The sequence below is a fragment of the Nuphar pumila genome, chromosome 13, assembly GCF_984573655.1.
Source record: "Nuphar pumila chromosome 13, dmNupPumi1.hap1.1, whole genome shotgun sequence".
NCBI classification, from domain to species: domain Eukaryota; kingdom Viridiplantae; phylum Streptophyta; class Magnoliopsida; order Nymphaeales; family Nymphaeaceae; genus Nuphar; species Nuphar pumila.
The window spans coordinates 6,001,679-6,021,038 of NC_143261.1; the positions used below are offsets into that span (position 1 = coordinate 6,001,679).

General features: G+C 37.1%; 1 protein-coding gene across 1 annotated transcript in view; it reads right to left on the reverse strand.

The window, feature by feature from the left end:
• LOC149817612 (Ribosomal protein S24e family protein) overlaps positions 1-18,676 on the reverse strand; it is a 39,414-nt gene extending 20,738 nt beyond the window's left edge. The window contains exons 1-4 of the mRNA XM_089985855.1: positions 18,360-18,676; positions 18,151-18,292; positions 2,772-2,856; positions 2,633-2,680 (exon numbers count right to left, since the gene is read on the reverse strand). Of these exons, the coding sequence (XP_089841981.1) occupies positions 2,633-2,680; positions 2,772-2,856; positions 18,151-18,292; positions 18,360-18,525 (441 nt within the window). The 5' untranslated portion in view covers positions 18,526-18,676. The remainder of the gene's footprint in view (positions 1-2,632; positions 2,681-2,771; positions 2,857-18,150; positions 18,293-18,359) is intronic.
• Positions 18,677-19,360: the final 684 nt, after the last annotated feature.

Consider the following 19,360-nt stretch of genomic DNA (forward strand, 5'->3'; position numbering starts at 1 on the left):
AAAACCCTATGCATCTAAAGGAACCAACAAACAAACTAAGAATGTGCACCAAAAAAGAAACTACACTAAGAACATTAAGATGGAACTAAAAGGGATAACATATGCACCAAGGACCTTTTGGATTGAAGAAAGAATTTGTGATGAAATTGCACTAAAAAGAAAAACGGCAAGGATGTGCAGCTAAAAGGAAGTTTGTGCTAGCAATGAAGGGGAACATGCATAGAAACAGCCAAGAACATGGACTAAGGGACCAACCGGCAGAGAGGCCAAATGGTGTCAATACCAAGGTCACATGGAGGCTCACAAAGGTAACTTCACGTCTTTCAATAAAAAAGATAATTCTTAAATTTCATGATCTGCAGTGTAAGAATTAAATTGTGTTCCTAAAATACCTTATATTAGTCTTCTTGTATTTTGTGTTAATAAGGGTGTTTTAGTAAAGATGTATTTAGTGTAAAGTGAATATAAATAGTCACAATGAAGCATGATTTTCCCATATTGGGAATCATGAGAGTTCAGCCCAAACTTTTCGCTTGTCTTCTTTCTTTATGCCAGAACCTCAGAAAACCTAAATCTAACTGGTTCATTAACAGTTCATTATTAAAATCTCCCACTTACAAACTAACCAGCTCCTGAAACCCTATGCATTTAAAGGAACCAACAAACAGACTACGAATGCGGACCAAAAAAGAAACTACACTAAGAACATTAAGATGGAACTAAAAGGGATAACATGTGCATCAAGAACCTTTTGGATTGCAGAAAGAATTTGTGATGAAATTGCACTAAAAAGAAAAACTGCAAGGATGTGCAGCTAAAAGGAAGTTTGTGAGAGCAATGAAGGGGAACATGCATAGAAACAGCCAAGAGCATGGACTAAGGGACCAACCAGCAGAGAGGCCAAATGGTATCAATACCAAGGTCACATGGAGGCTCACAAAGGTAACTTCACGCCTTTCAATAAAAATGATAATTCTTAAATTTCATGATTTTGTAGTGTAAGAATTAAATTCTTCTCAAAATCTAGAAATTATGATTGTCAAGTTAGAGAGAGAACATGGGAAGTGGGTGGGAAGTGTGAAAGGAAACACAGAAAATATGAAAAGAAGTGTGACATAAGCGCTACGAAGCATGTAGGGAAGCAAGAAAAAAATGTGTGAGAAGCATAGGAGAAGTGTGGGAGAATCGAGATTCCCATCAAGTTTCGAAAGCGAGGAGTTTTCCACTTTCGAAGCGAGTTTCTGAGAAGCACGCTTCCCACCTATCTATGAAGCTTTCAGTAACTCTGGATAGCCTTCCAGACTTCATAGAGATGGTGGAGGAATTTGAGGGAACACACAGAGAACAAATTGCTCATAATCATGTGCAGTGATTGGCATAGAAGTCATAGGACATAATGAAACCAAGGACTACATGAAGTCTTCAGCCTTTTTTCCTCAAGACCACACTAGGAGACTGAAACCTTTTATATAAAAGAAGGTAAGTGAATTTGCAGATTCAGCAATGTAGAAGCACAGCAATAACAAGAGCGAAAGAAATTATCCTAAAAGAATTTAATTTAAGAATTTATTCTGGCACCACAGTCTCCAACAAAGTCAACAACATACTCCACCCACAAGGTAGTGGCACAATGTGCAAAATTTGAGAAAAGGAACATCAAATTTGATAACATTGAGGAAATCACTGTGTCACTAAACTATAAGAGAATGATGAAAATCAAGTATGAGAATGATGAAATCCAAGTATGGAATTCCCAAATTTATAATTTTAAAAGAACAGAAAAAAGAGGAACTAGTGGAAAATTATATGATGGCTGGAAAGTAAGGGATTACCAAGAGTGGGACAGGAGATGAGATATAAAGAAGAAGCAGAATGTTGAATGGGAAGAATTGTTTAAGGGTATCATTCTTTATGGAGGACAGATGGAAGAATGTTGAGCAAAGAGAGAAAAAATCTCCAGATAAGTTGCAAGAATAGGTTAGACGAAAAAATCCAGTTTCATGAAAAGCGTAAAAAGGTGGCCCCTATAAAACTTGCATTCCTGAAATATCAAATTATAAAAGATGTGCCTTTTTAAACAAATAAATTCTATTTCTGCATAAAAATAGGCATATTTCTGCTAGACCATGTACAGAGTCATTCCTAGTATGTAATTTAGCCAGCCTGGAGGGGTCTAACTGATTCAATTGCCCATTTGTTTTAGAAAGACCTCATATTTCGCCTGTCCAGCAATCATGATCGATATTGAAACCAAAGGGTGTTAAATGCATCTCTGAAATGACACCATATAAAAGAGCATATAAGTTAATTATGGGCGCAGGAGAGGGTTGTTAGAGTACTAGCATTGATTTTGGTTTCCATCATGCTGCCATTTTTATCAGTTTCATTTGTTCAATGCTTTGTTTTACCCTCCAATGTCAACTACGTAATTATTATCCAACCACATGAAGTCAAACTTCCATGATAAACATTCGACCAGTAAAGTAAACGAATACAGAAGATAGGAAACTTCTTCTGAGCAATGAATATAAGCTACCACATGAGGAAATTAAAAACATAAATGACAAAAAACACGTTGAGATAACAAAAATATGCTGTGACATAAGAAGAACTCACTACAATTTTCACTTACAAATTTTCCATCATAGCATTTTAAAAGGTCCCATTGGCCCCGATCTACCTATTCAAACACAAAAAAGAAAAAAAAAGCCACTGATCACATGCAGTGACTATATAAGCAAACATAAAGCATCAAATTTGAAGGCATTTACCTTGTCAAGCCGGTACAGTCGACCTTTTCTAACTACCAATCTTACAGCTGTATCGAAAGCAACTCTAGAAGGAAACTGCAATATCCTGCTTGACAACATCAGGACCCATTTCATCAATATTCTTGTATAGCAAACTTTAAAACATGTAGAAACCATAAACCTCATCTCAGTATATAAACGATCACTTCCACACTACTGACTTCACAAAAATAGTAGACAACTTTACAGGAGCTGAGGGAAATGAAAGAAAAATAAAAAATAAAAATAAAAATATCAGCTGAAAGGACAATAAGTTAGGAACTCTTAGCTTCTTAATAGTCTAGGATGGAACAGAATGTGCAGCAAATACCAACATTACAAGCATCACAATGATATAAAAATTTAGCATGTGTGCGTACACACTTACACATATACACACATGACTATCAAGATTAAAGCAACCAGTCTTTGAACTATTAAATCCAACGAAAAAAACAATATAATCTTTGTAAACAAGACCACATATGCTGACAATTTGAAATTATAAACATGTTATTTACATAGAGCACCAACATAAACAGAAAAATAATGTACAGTAGCCATTACTTATTGAGGACAAGATGCAAGCATCAAACTCCTCTGCAGCATGTGAAAAAGTTAAGAATATCTACAAAGAACATAAAAAACTAAGAAGAATGTTAATAAATATAGATTACAATAATATGAAACTAAAAAAGCATTAGAAACATAAGGTAGTACACAAAGATATGTAATGAAATGGTGGTCTTCAACAAATGCACAAATAACTCACAAACAAGTGTCTATTGGAGACACTACAAGCATGACCCTTGAAAGGGTATAAAGGGAAGAACACTTGAAAAATAAATAATACTTTATTCATGAACAAAATGCTTAAGAAGCATGGTAATTTACATTGAAGGGGTTCACCCCTATATATACAAAAAAGTGGGAGAGAGAGGAGAGCTCATTTTGAGCTCTCCAAAAGAGACGTTGGATTCCAACGTCTCTTAATATAGCTGTTGGACTACAGTCCAACAACATTTATTATTATAGCTGTTGGACTATAGTCCAACAGCATTTATTATAGCTGTTGGACTACAGTCCAACAGCTATTTGCACAGTCAAGTTCCAACACGAACTTGATTGGATCAAATATCTAGTTTCTATTGAACTAGATGCTAAAAAGAAAATAAAGAAAAATAGAAAAAGAAAATATAATAATATTAAATAATATATATATATTACAGTTTACATTTTAACACTCTCCCTCAAACTTACGGTACAATGAGCGAAAGTTTGTCTAAGAGGAAGTGAAATCTAAGAGCAGCGAGAGGCTTGGTGAAGAAGTCTGCTAATTGATATTCTGATGTAACATATGGCAGATCAATGGTTCCATGTAAGTATTTCTCTCTGACATAGTGACAGTCCATCTCAATGTTTTAGTGCGCTCATGGAATGTCCGGTTGCTTGCAATGTAGATCGCACTTTTGTTGTCACAGCACATCTTTGAAGCTTGCGTTGCTTTAGCTCCCATATCCGCTAGCAATCGTCTGAGCCAAACAACCTCCATAGTGGTGGTTGCCATGGCTCTGTATTCAGCTTCGGTGGAGGAAAGAGAGACTTTCTGCTGCTTCTTGCACCTCCACGAAATTAAGGTTTCACCTAGGAACACACAAAAACCAGTAGTTGAGTGTCTATTATTGGGATCACCTCCCCAGTCAGCATCAGTATATGCAATTAAATTTAATGAAGATGAAGCAGACAAGAAGAGTTCTCATGAAAGAGAGGATTTTAAGTCCCATGTGCACGGAGGTGGGAGCATGCTGAAACTGACTGACTGTATGAACCGCATGAGTTATATCTGGCCTAGTAATGGAAAGATAAGAAAGAGCTCCAACAAGCTGTCTATAAGGAGTAGGATCATCAAGAAGTTCTTCATCATCAATTTTCATTTTTACATTGACAACTTCTGGAGTGTCTACTTTCTTATCATCTGTAATTCCAGACCTGGAAACGATATCAAGAGCAAATTTAGATCGAGATATCAAATACCCCCGAGGGGAATAAGCAACTTCAATGCCTAAAAAATATCTTAATAAACCTAAGTCAGTCATTTCAAAGTGAGTTTTAAGAAGAGATTTGATATTTGCAACTCCCTGTTTGTCGCCTCCGGTGATGATCATATCGTCCACATAGAGAAGAAGAATAATGATGCCTGCATAAGATTTCTTAACAAACAAAGCAGTGTTAGTTAAACAAGGTTGAAAACCAATATCAAGCATAACATGACTAAATCGGTCATACCAGGCTTTTGGAGCATGTTTAAGAGCATAAAGAGCTTTTTCTAGACGAAGAGCTTTACCCTTAGGGATACTAATACCAGGTGGGGCTTCCATGTATACTTCTTCAACGAGATTCCCATTCAGGAAAGCATTTTTGACATCTAATTGAAAGATAGGCCATGTTCTAATGGAGGCCAAGGCTATTAAAGTTCTAACAGTGGTCATACGGGCCACAGGAGCAAATGTTTCTTCATAATCGATGTCATACCCTTGGGCATATCCTTTTGCTACTAAACGGGCCTTATATGTAGGTGAAAAAGATTCATAAGACACAAATTTTTCTGGAGGTTTAGAGATTCTAGACGTTCTTATAGGTGAGACTTCAGAGTATTTTTGTAATGCATATGGAAGATTTTGCGGTAGGCCTGTGTAGTTATACACTGTCGGTCCCAAGCCCGGATAAAGGAGGAGGGTTGCGGTAGGCCTGTGACAGCCAGCATAAAAACTTTGTCATATCCTATGAAAATGAACCAATATGAGAATTTCGTTGGGGCGTTCCCTACTGAGCAACGCGCTGTACTCTCTAGGCCCGGAGGCAGTGATAAATGTGCAAAGGTTGCTAGGTCGTCGCCCAGAAGCGACGCGTCACACCGGCGCCCGGGTGTGGTGTCAAATAGGCAAGGGTTCCCTCACTTTGTTGGACGGGTGGGGGTAAAGAAGTTAGTCTAAGACCATAAAATTAGGTTAGCCACTTGGAACATAGGGTCTTTAACTGGTAAGTTGGTAGAGTTAGTAGATGTTATGTGTAGGAGAAAGATTGATATTTTATGTCTTCAAGAGACCAAATGGGTAGGTGAGAAAGCTAAAGTGATAGAACCTTGGGGATATAAGATTTGGTATACAGGAATAAATAGGAATAGGAATGGAGTAGGGATTGTTATGAGTCGTCAGTTTATAGATAATGTAGTTGAGGTCTGTAGGAAGGGTGATAGAATTTTACTTATTAAATTAGTATTAGGTACGGATATTATTAATATTATTAGTGTTTATGCACCTCAAGTAGGTTTAGATGATTCCATTAAGCATCAATTTTGGGAAGATTTAGATGGAGTAGTACAAGAGACATCTTATGGAGAAAAGCTTTTCATCGGCGGTGACCTTAATGGACATGTAGGCATTAGTAGGGATGGATTTGAGAATATCCATGGAGGCTATGGTATAGGAGAAAGAAATGAAAGTGGAGAAAGGATTTTAGATTTTTGTTTGTCCTATGATATGATCTTAGCAAACACTTGGTTTAGGAAGAGGGAGTCTCACCTAGTAACATTTAAAAGTGGGGTCAATACGAGTCAGATAGATTTTTTCCTACTTAGAAAGAGAGATAGGGGTTGTTGCATCGATTGTAAGGTTATACCAGGAGAAAGTGTAGCTACACAACATAGAGTCTTAATTTTAGATCTTAGAATTAGACAATGCCGCAAAAGGGATAGACATAGGATAGATCCTAGAATTAAGTGGTGGGCACTGAAAGGAGCTAAACAAGGAATGTTTGTAGAGCAGGTAGTTAAGGAAGTTGATTGGTGTCTCGAGGAGGATTCAGAATCAATGTGGAATAAGATAGCGGGTGGTATGAGAAAAGTAGCTAAGGAGGTATTGGGTGAGTCTAAAGGCGGTGCACCACTAGGTAAGGATACATCATGGTGGAACGAGGATGTCAAATTAGCTATTAAGGTTAAAAGAGAGTGTTATAGAAATCTAAGTAAGAGTCGTGATAATGAGAATTTGGAGAAGTATATGATAGCAAAGAAGGAAGCTAAAAAAGTTGTTCGAAACGCGAGGGCTAAGGTATATAAGGAGGTTTATGACAAGTTGGATACCAAAGAAGGCGAGAAGGATATTTATAGGCTTGCAACGATGAGAGATAGGAAATCGAAGGATTTGGGTATGGTTAGATGTATTAAAGATGAAACGCAAAGGGTTTTAGTCAAAGATGAGGAAATTAAGGAGAGATGGAAAGATTATTTTGATAAGCTATTTAATGATAGTCATGCTCAAGATCTTGGAGACTTCTCCATTCCTTTTCATGAGATAAATCGTGACTTCATGCGCAAGATTCAAAAGAAAGAAATTGCAGAGGCTTTGAAGAAAATGAAATCAAGAAGGGCAGTTGGCCCAGATGGTATACCTATCGAGGCTTGGAAATGCTTGGGAGAGAAAGGTTTAGAATGGTTGACAAATCTTTTTAACTTGATTTGGCGAACAAATAAGATGCCTAATGAGTGGAGGAAGAGTACTTTGGTGCCTTTATATAAGAATAAGGGTGATATACAAGATTGCACAAACTATCGTGGTATAAAACTCATGAGTCATACTATGAAACTTTGGGAGAGGGTGATTGAGTCTAGGTTGAGGAAGGTTGTCATGGTATCGGAGAATCAATTTGGTTTTATGCCTGGAAGATCAACTATGGAAGCTATACATCTTCTTAGACAACTTATTGAAAGATATAGAGAGAGGAACAAAGATTTGCATATGGTTTTTATTGATTTAGAGAAGGCATACGATAGAGTACCTAGGGACGTTCTCTGGTGGACAATGATGAAGAAAGGTGTTTCCCTAAAGTACATTAGTATAATTAAAGATATGTATGAAGGAGTAGTAACCAATGTCCGCACTTGTGGAGGGGTGACAACCAATTTTTCGATAACGGTTGGGTTACATCAAGGATCTGCTTTAAGACCTTTCCTATTACGAGATCAATTCAAGAAAATGTACCGTGGTGTATGTTGTTTGCTGATGATATTGTTTTGATTGATGAGTCTAGAGCTGGGGTTAATGCTAAGTTAGAATTATGGAGACAGACATTGGAAGCTAGAGGTTTTAAGTTGAGTAAGAGTAAGACTGAATATATGGAATGTCGGTTTAGTAAGCAACGAAGTAGTGATGGGAGTGTAGTGAAGCTTGGTGAGCAAGATATACCGGTGAATGATTATTTCAAATATTTGGGATCCATCATTCAAAAGTATGGAGAAATTGATGGAGATGTAAATCATAGGATAAAGGTTGGGTGGATGAAATGGAAAAGTGCTACTGGAGTGCTGTGCGATCGTAGAATGCCATTGCGGTTGAAGGGAAAGTTTTATAGGACGACTATTAGACCCGCTTTACTATATGGTACGGAATGTTGGGCTGCCAAGAGACATCATATTCAAAAAATGAGTGTAGCTGAGATGCGGATGCTTAGATGGATGTGTGGAAATACAATAAAAGATAAGATTCGGAACGAAGAGATACGTAAGAAGGTAGGTGTTGCACCCATTGAAAATAAGATGCGAGAGAATCGTTTACGGTGGTTTGGACATATTCGGCGAAGGCCTAATGATGCTCCAGTTAGAAGGTTGGAGAAATGGGAAAATATATTAGTTAAAAGAGGTCGGGGTAGGCCTAGGAAGACTTGGATGGAGATGATAGGAAAGGATATGAATGCTTTGAACCTCACCGAGGACATGACGTTGGATAGAAATGATTGGAGGAAAAGGATTCATGTGGAAGACCCAAAATGAATTTCTTTTTTGGTTCATATCGCTGACCCCAATTGTTTTGGGATGAAGGCGTAGTTGTTGTTGTTTGTTGTTGTTGTATATGGAAGATTTTGTTCTCTACGTCTTGAATATTGTAGACTAACATCCCTATGGATTTGCTCTTCATTATCATCATGTTCAACAACAATAGGACTTTGATCATTGTCAAGGTCACATCCAACATCACATTCATTGGATTTTGAAGTTGGATCAATTAAAAACGAGTATTCAGTGACATCCTTGGATTTTTCAAATTCAAAGAAGCTTTCTTTTTCCAAAAAAGATACATTTCTTGACACATATAATTTATCATTTTGAAAATCGAAACACTTGTAGCCTTTTTTATTATCAGCATATCCTAAAAAGGCACATGGGATTGCACGAGAAGAGAGTTTGTCATTTCTGTTGGTGAAAACAAAACATTTGCATCCAAAGACTCTTAATCTAGAATAATCTGAAGTTAAATTAACAAGCTTTTCTATTGGAGTTGTATTCTTTAATGAGGAAGATGGCATCCTATTAATGAGGTAGGTGGCAGTTAGGACCGCTTCAGCCCAAAAACTTTTTGAAACTTGATTTGCAATTAGCAATGTCCTAGTAGTTTCCATAATGTGCCGATGTTTGCGTTCGGCTAGGCCATTCTGTTGTGGAGTGTGTGGACATGATCTTTGATGTGTAATACCATGTAAATTGAGATAGTCTTTGAATTCGTTGGACATAAATTCTCCCCCTGAATCAGTGCGAAAAACAGAAATATCATTTTGAAACTTATTTTTAACCATTTTATGAAATATTTGGAAGTTCGCAAAGACATCAGATTTATGTTTAAGAAAATAAATCCAAGTATGTCTAGAAAAGTCATCAACAAAAATGACATAATATGTATAACCACCTTTGGAAATAACTGGTGTGGGGCCCCAAACATCTGAATGTATTAACTCAAGTGGTCGTGAGGAAATAAAAGTTCTACTAAGAAATGGTAACCTTTTCATTTTGCCAAGAATGCAGTCTTTACAAGAAAAAATTTCAGAATTACAAAATTTTTCCAAACTTGGAAAATATTGAATTTTAGACATATGAGGATGGCCAAGCCTTTTGTGCCATAAATCCAATTCTAATTTCTAAATATTATAACAAAATGCATTCTTGGGTAATTCCAAAAAGTCCATGTAATAAAGTCCTCCTTCTCTATGGCCTTCCCCAATCAGCTTCCCTGACTGACGATCCTGTACCCAACAACCATGAGAAGAAAAGGAGATATTACATCCATAATCAGATATTTGCGAGACAGATAAGAGATTCAAATTAAGTTTAGGGATATATCTAACTTCTGGGATAAAAAATCTTTTGGATTTTTGAAGATTTTCAAAATATCCTATTCCTTTTACTTCGAGAGATGTGCCATCGGCTATAAAAACCTTTGACATACTTGAGTTATTTTTAAGACATTCGGATAGACTATTAACATTTGGGGTCATATGAAAAGAAGCACCAGAATCTAAAAGCCAAGGAAAGTTACCTGGACCGCAGAAAGATGCAACTGCCGCTCCAGTTGAGGCTTCGGTTGAGGAGGATACCCCTTTGAGAAGAGGTTGAAGGATTTCCATCAGTTGAGCCATAGACACAGGTGCATCTTGATCTTTTGACTCAGATTCAACAGATGCAACTCTTTTTTCTTCTCTTCTTTTTAACTTTGGACATTAAGGCCTATAGTGCCCCGGTTCATGACAATGATGACAAATAACTTTTCTTTTATCAAAGTCACCGTTTTGCCTTCCAAAATGAGGCGGCTTGTAAGTACGAGTATGATTCTCCGGTCTAGATACAGCTAAAACGGAGTTATCATCAACTTTTGGAGTACTTTTTCTAAGTCTATTTTCCTCCATAGTGTGCTCTTCTATAGTATCAACAATAGAAGGAATTTTTCCACGATGTAAAAGGGCCGATTTGGTGGATTCAAACTTCGGCCTTAGACCATTCATAAATTGATAGAAATGTTCCATATCGAGTTGCTTTTGGCGAAGCTCGATGTCTTCGGCACAATGCCATTTGGGCTCAAGAAGAGCCAACTCTTCCCAAAGTTCGGACAACTCATTATAATATTCTCGAATAGTTTTATCTTTTTGGGTCATTGTCCGAACTTTATCTTGTAAATTGCATACATGTGCAATATCTTTAAGGGAATACATGTTTTTGAGGTATTCCCAAGCCTTATCGGCATGCTCAAACTTAGCTAGACTAGAGCATTTTTTAATGTCTATGCTATTGATGAGCCATGACATAATTTTTGCATGCCCTATCCTCCATTCTTTCCATTTCTTTTCATAAGTGGCTAACGCCTTACTCTTCTCTTCTTCCGTTAGAGGAACCTCTTTATCACCCTCTTTCTTGGTAAGAGATAGTTTAGGTTCCAAATCGGAACCATCCACTATACCCCATAAACCTTTTCCCCAAATGTGGTGCTTCATAATCGAAGCCCACATTACATAGTTAGTATCATTTAGCTTCATAGGAATGATGGTGATCTTATCATTGTCATCCATCTTTTACAAGGGTAAGAGAGGAATAAATAGGAGGAGAGAGAGAAAAATAAAAAGAAAAGAAAAAGAGTAGACAAAGGAATAAGAGGATACAAAACCAAAATTTTTTGTAGCACAAGTTCGCCTTTCTTCAAACAAATCTTCTTGAGCCAAGAACAAGGTGATGAAACACCTTTTGTAAATGTGGCACGGAAATCGAGGCGGAAGCACTTCAAGATCTAAGGATTTCGTAGCTCTGATACCATGTAATGAAATAGTGGTCTTCAACAAATGCACAAATAACTCACAAACAAGTGTCTATTGGAGACACTACAAGCATGACCCTTGAAAGGGTATAAAGGGAAGAACACTTGAAAAATAAATAATACTTTATTCATGAACAAAATGCTTAAGAAGCATGGTAATTTACATTGAAGGGGTTCACCCCTATAATATACAAAAATGTGGGAGAGAGAGGAGAGCTCATTTTGAGCTCTCCAAAAGAGACGTTGGATTCCAACGTCTCTTAATATAGTTGTTGGACTACAGTCCAACAACATTTATTATTATAGCTGTTGGACTATAGTCCAACAGCATTTATTATAGCTGTTGGACTACAGTCCAACAGCTATTTGCACAGTCAAGTTCCAACAGGAACTTGACTGGATCAAATATCTAGTTTCTATTGAACTAGATACTAAAAAAGAAAATAAAGAAAAATAGAAAAAGAAAATAATAAAAGAAAATATAATAATATTAAATAATATATATATATATATATATATATATTACAGTTTACATTTTAACAAGATATGATATGTCAAGGAATAACTGACACACCTATCGTATTAAACAAATTTACCAAGAAATCGAAAAATCCATATCTTGTCTTAATCTTTGAACTTATGGCTTTTGACATGATATAAACTGGATCGGTTTCTACAAAATCAGCATAACGAGCCTCATTAACCATAACCAGTGTTGTTAAAAGCTCGCTTTGAGGCACGCTTTTTATGCCTCAAAGCGAGGACATGTATGCCTCAAGGCACACATAGAAAGCCCAATAGGGGCTGAGGCGTGCGCCTCATGTGCTTTGAGGCACACTTTTGCCTCGAGGCGTGCCTCACACACAAGGCGCGCGCCTCATACTCATGTGGTCAAATGGGATCAAAGGCCCCCATTTGACCTTTTTATGTCATTAGAAACAAAACAAAAACAAAAAAAGAAGTGAAAGGGAAGGGAGTTCCGATTGAGTAGGGAAAACCCATGATCCATCTTCCCCATTTCATCCTCCACCTCCCTTCAACCAGCGGCAACATTCCAGCGACCCAGCAGCAACCTTCCGGCACTTCACAAACGGTACTCTCTCTCTCCACCTTCTCTTTCAGTTGTTCCTTCTTCTTTCATGCCCTCTCTTCTTCTTTTCTTTATTTCATTATTCTTCTTCTGTTTTTTCCCATCTACTTCTTTCTTTCTTCTTCTTCTTTTCTTTTTTTCCCTTTCTTCTTTTTCTTTTTTCTTTTCTTTTCATTTTTAATCTTTCTTTCTTCTTTTTCTTCTTCTATGTTCCTGTCATCTATCTTTCTTCTTCCTTTTTTTCTTTTCTTCTTTTTCTTCATTTCTTCTTTTCCTTCTTCTTTCAGTTTTTTCCCTCTTCTTTTGTGCCCTCTATTGTTTCTTTATTTCATTCTTCTTCTTTTTCTGTTTTTTTTTTCATCTTCTCCTTACTTTCTTCTTCTTTTCTTTTTTTCCCCTTTCTTCTTTTTTCTTTTCTTTTAGTTTTTAATCTTTCTTTCTTTTTCTTCTTGTTTGTTCATGTCATCTATCTTTCTTCTTCCTTTTTTTATTTTCTGTCGCTGTGTGTGATGAATATCATGCATATACATGTATGTGTGCTTTATGATGAGTGCATCTGATGTGTGTAGGTGAACATGCAGTGTGTGTATGTGTGCTCTGTTTGTATGCATTGTCTATGCATTTGTATGTGGATGAGTGACTATGTATTACTATAGTGTATATGTAAATGTAGTCGAGTGTGTGTGTGTGTGTGTTGTTGTATATATATGTGTGTAGGGTGAACATACAGTGTCTATGCCTCTGAATGGCATGCCGTGTATTGTGTAATTGTATTTTTTATGTGTAATTATATGTTCTTGTTAATTAATTAATTGATTATATATTGATTTGGTTGAAGATTGTTTTTTAGTTTCTCATATAGATTCTTCAATTAATATTCAATCATTCATTAACAATACATAAATGTTGTATCTTGATTTTTGTTTTTTTATTTGGTCAATTTTTTATATTTTTTGTGAAGATTACGCTTTATGCCTCGTTTCATGAGCGAGTCTTACGCCTCAACGCTATTCACAACATTGAGCATAATTATGCTATCTGGGTTCTCATTTTCCTATCTCTGCAAGGGTTCCCTCACTTTGTTGGACGGGTGGGGGTAAAGAAGTTAGTCCAAGACCATAAAATTAGGTTAGCCACTTGGAACATAGGGTCTTTAACTGGTAAGTTGGTAGAGTTAGTAGATGTTATGTGTAGGAGAAAGATTGATGTTTTATGTCTACAAGAGACCAAATGGGTAGGTGAGAAAGCAAAAGTGATAGAACCTTGGGGATATAAGATTTGGTATACAGGAATAAATAGGAATAGGAATGGAGTAGGGATTGTTATGAGTCGTCAGTTTATAGATCATGTAGTTGAGGTCCGTAGGAAGGGTGATAGAATTTTACTTATTAAATTAGTATTAGGTACGGATATTATTAATATTATTAGTGTTTATGCACCTCAAGTAGGTTTAGATGATTTCATTAAGCATCAATTTTGGGAAAATTTAGATGGAGTAGTACAAGGGATATCTTATGGAGAAAAGCTTTTCATCGGCGGTGACCTTAATGGACATGTAGGCATTAGTAGAGATGGATTTGAGAGTATCCATGGAGGCTATGGTATAGGAGAAAGAAATGAAAGTGAAGAAAGGATTTTAGATTTTTGTTTGTCCTATGATATGATCTTAGCAAACACTTGGTTTAGGAAGAGGGAGTCTCACCTAGTAACATTTAAAAGTGGGGTTTATACGAGTCAGATAGATTTTTTCCTACTTAGAAAGAGAGATAGAGGTTGTTGCATCGATTGTAAGGTTATACCGGGAGAAAGTGTAGCTACACAACATAGAGTCTTAATTTTAGATCTTAGAATTAGACAATGCCGCAAAAGGGATAGACATAGGATAGATCCTAGAATTAAGTGGTGGGCACTGAAAGGAGCTAAACAAGGAATGTTTGTAGAGCAGGTAGTTAAGGAAGTTGATTGGTGTCTCGAGGAGGATTCAGAATCAATGTGGAATAAGATAGCGGGTGGCATGAGAAAAGTGGCTAAGGAGGTATTGGGTGAGTCTAAAGGCGGTGCACCACTAGGTAAGGATACATCATGGTGGAACGAGGATGTCAAATTAGCTATTAAGGTTAAAAGAGAGTGTTATAGAAATCTAAGTAAGAGTCGTGATAATGAGAATTTGGAGAAGTATATGATAGCAAAGAAAGAAGCTAAAAAAGTAGTTTGAAACGCGAGAGCTAAGGTATATAAGGAGGTTTATGACAAGTTGGATACCAAAGAAGGCGAGAAGGATATTTATAGGCTTGCAAAGATGAGAGATGGGAAATCGAGGGATTTGAGAATGGTTAGATGTATCAAAGATGAAACACAAAGGGTTTTAGTCAAAGATGAGAAGATTAAGGAGAGATGGAAAGATTATTTTGATAAGCTATTTAATGGTAGTCATGCTCAAGATCTTGGAGACTTCTCCATTCCTTTTCATGAGATAAATCGTGACTTCATGCGCAAGATTCAAAAGAAAGAAATTGCAGAGGCTTTGAAGAAAATGAAATCAAGAAGGGCAGTTGGCCCAGATGGTATACCTATCGAGGCTTGGAAATGCTTGGGAGAGAAAGGTTTAGAATGGTTGACAAATCTTTTTAACTTGATTTGGCGAACAAATAAGATGCCTAATGAGTGGAGAAAGAGTACTTTGGTGCCTTTATATAAGAATAAGGGTGATATACAAGATTGCACAAATTATCGTGGTATAAAACTCATGAGTCATACTATGAAACTTTGAGAGAGGGTGATTGAGTCTAAATTGAGGAAGGTTGTCATGATATCGGAGAATCAATTTGGTTTTATGCCTGGAAGATCAACTATGGAAGCTATACATCTTCTTAGACAACTTATTGAAAGATATAGAGAGAGGAACAAAGATTTGCATATGGTTTTTATTGATTTAGAGAAGGCATACGATAGAGTACCTAGGGACGTTCTCTGGTGGACAATGATGAAGAAAGGTGTTTCCCTAAAGTACATTAGTATAATTAAAGATATGTATGAAGGAGTAGTAACCAATGTCCGCACTTGTGGAGGGGTGACAACCAATTTTTCGATAACGGTTGGGTTACATCAAGGATCTGCTTTAAGCCCTTTCCTATTTGCGATAGTGATGGATGAGCTTACGAGATCAATTCAAGAAAATGTGTCGTGGTGTATGTTGTTTGCTGATGATATTGTTTTGATTGATGAGTCTAGAGCTGGGGTTAATGCTAAGTTAGAATTATGGAGACAAACATTGGAAGCAAGAGGTTTTAAGTTGAGTAAGAGTAAGACAAAATATATGGAATGTCGGTTTAGTAAGCAAAGAAGTAGTGATGGGAGTGTAGTGATGCTTGGTGAGCAAGAAATACCGGTGGATGACTGTTTCAAATATTTGGGATCTATCATTCAAAAGAATAAAGAAATTGATAGAGATGTAAATCATAGGATAAAGGTTGGGTGGATGAAATGGAAAAGTGCAACTGGAGTGTTGTGCGATCGTAGAATGCCATTGCGGTTGAAGGGAAAGTTTTATAGGACGACTATTAGACCCGCTTTACTATATGGTACGGAATGTTGGGCTGCCAAGAGACATCATATTCAAAAAATGAGTGTAGCTGAGATGCGGATGCTTAGATGGATGTGTGGAAATACAATAAAAGATAAGATTCGGAATGAGGATATACGTAAGAAGGTAGGTGTTGCACCCATTGAAAATAAGATGCGAGAGAATCGTTTACGGTGGTTTGGACATATTCGGCGAAGGCCTAATGATGCTTCAGTTAGAAGGTTGGAGAAATGGGAAAATATATTAGTTAAAAGAGGTCGGGGTAGGCCTAGGAAGACTTGGATGGAGATGATAGGAAAGGATATGAATGCTTTGAACCTCACCGAGGACATGGCATTGGATAGAAATGATTGGAGGAAAAGGATTCTTGTGGAAGACCCAAAATGAATTTCTTTTTTGGTTCATATCGCTGACCCCAATTGTTTTGGGATGAAGGCGTAGTTGTTGTTGTTGTTGTTGTTGTTGTTGTTGTTGTTCTTTTTTTAATAGGGTGGCTGATTAACATGTCTATCCTCTTATAATGAATATCCTACTACGCGTTTCAAAAGGTGCAGGGTATATTTTGATAACCAGGTAAGATTTCTCAGCATCGGGAATTATATTTCATGATGCAAGTATTTCTTCATGTATAACAAAGCCTGCCCTTACACTACAAGATAAAAGAATGAAACAACATTAGATACATTGGACAATATAGAGTAACATTCTTGTGGAGTTCGCAGTTCACTTGTGTGTGTGAAACATGCAAAAGTGTGGAATGGTATCAGAGCTCCATTATATTATCAAAAACTGGACAAATTTAACCTTTCAATGGTATTTAGAATTGCCACCTATAGATGTTGTAATCTGATTCCTTGGAAATTGCATGGCCCACTGCGCCTGACTCAACATTTTAAAACTCGGGGAGTCAACTAATTGACTCATTCAACCAAAGTCGGATTGTCCATTTACTGGGTTAACCCAGTGAATGGACTCAGGAACCATTAAAACCAGGTAAAACTCAGCCAAGTCTAGCTGAGTCACAGTATGACTTGGCCAAGCCATACTGCATTTTGTTAGTTTTGCATACATACATACATACATACATACATACATAACAATAACAATATATATATATATACCAAGTCTCATGCTACATATATTATACATAAAAGATAATCTAACATAAAGTAACCATATTATATGTGCTCACAATTTATATAAAATATAAAAATATAAACTTGTCATGAGTCGGCCAAGTCACGACTAAACTCATGCCGAGCCAATTCACAAGTCATTCAGTATTAAAAGTTTAAAACACTTCAACCTGACAATTCCATGACAGAGAGTTGAAGAAACCATAGTTAATGAGAATTCATTTTTGCCGCCAATTTCCCTCATATCCAAAACGAACTCATAATCATTAGTAAAACAAAACTAGTCTGGCAAAAATATTGATTTCATTATTTTAGAAATCCATGATTGGACTTGTCATGCATTTTTCATATAATAATAATGAAACCTTCTTACAATAATAACTGCAATTACAAAATAAAGTCCATTCTCTAGACTCTATATGAAACAGAATAACCATCATCAACAGCTTAAAGAGCTCTTTCATGGACTCATGCCACATCACTTCGGTTATTACTCCCTAATTATATCCTATGGATCAGAGTGTGTCAATTCTGAATGATTTCGACCTGAATGCATTATACTGGGACAGTTTGAATCAAGACAGACGCATCTTGGTCAGGCTTGGCGGATTGGTTATGGGCAGGCTAGAAGTTCCTATCCATCCTCACACCCATTCCTACCAGACGGAATCGGTTTCAAGTTCAAGCACTTCTCACAAAATGCATACCCTTTCAAACCCATCAACAAAATTCTTCCCCGCTATTCTTGCTAACAAATGTTGTCATCAAAAGGATATCAACGCAAGCTCCACATTACCCAAATAAAAGCTGATTGCATTTCATCCGGCGAACAAAACGCAAATTTGAAATAAATGAACAGAAAAATAAGTAGCAACAAGCAAAAATAAGCATCTGATTGAGAAATGTTTTAGAGATGTCATACACGCCAAGCGGATTATATGTTCTATTGTAATCGAATCTGACGTCGGAAGGTGTCAAATTGCATCCGTCAAAGAAATGAACAACGTCAGTCTTCAGAGTGTTCCTCCCCAGGCCGAAACCGGTCAGCTTTCCATACACGAGACCTGGACATGTGCAACAAGATCAATCCAAAGAGTTGGGAAGACGAAAAGGGAGAGAAAGGAAAGGTACCTTTGGAGGGAGCGCTCACGAACGCCTCGGTGGCAGCTTCCTGCTCGTCGCTCGTGGTCGAGAAGGGCTTGAATCTATCGCCGAATGAGGGGGGACGGAGAACGGGCTTTTGGACGCACAAATCCCTCGAAATCGCCATCATCGCCAGAAAATTCTTTCTCCACATTCTCGATTTTGGAGGACCACACAAGAACTCGATCGATTTTCGGAGGCAGAAGAAGCGCAGAGTCGGAGTTCTCCGCAGTGCACTCTCAAGCTCCAAGCGGTAGGGCTGTAGAGAACAGACTTGTTGGACTCGGGATGTATTCGTGCGTTCACTTCCGGATCCGAGCCTCATGTATCCTTTTAAGTTTTCTCTTTTCTGGATCCTGGTTCGGGTCGCTAACGTCAACGGTTCGGATTTGGGTCGATATTTAGTAAGAAACATCTGCAAAGTAAACGGATTCGGATTTGGTTTAGAGTTTTGAATCTAAGGGTATGGTTGGTTGCATTTAAATGTGATTTGAAGTCATATAATTTCAAATAACATATTTCACCATGAGATTTAGAATCACATGAGAGACTTCCAATGTCATTTCAAATCACATTCAGGGTATGTTTGGTTGGAGACTTCCAATGTCATTTCAAATCACATTCAGGGTATCTTTGGTTGCATCAAGGGTACGTTCAGGTGCCTCAAATCATTCTGATTCTAAATCCCAGGGCAAACCATGAGATTCTACTTATAGGGGTTATCGTGATTTTGAATCAGAATGATTTGAAATCATCGGCTGCATGAAATCTCATGTTCAGGCTTTTAGAATCGCTTTCTTAGGTCCGTAGGAGTGAACCAAACGAACCCTGAATGTGATTTGGAATCTCATGCAAATGATAGAATGAGTTTACACATCTAACCAAACATGTAATTTGAAATCTCATGCAAACGAGAGAATGGATCTCATTTGCACATATAACCAAACATGTGATTTGAAATCTAATGCAAATAAGAAACTAGGCAGTCT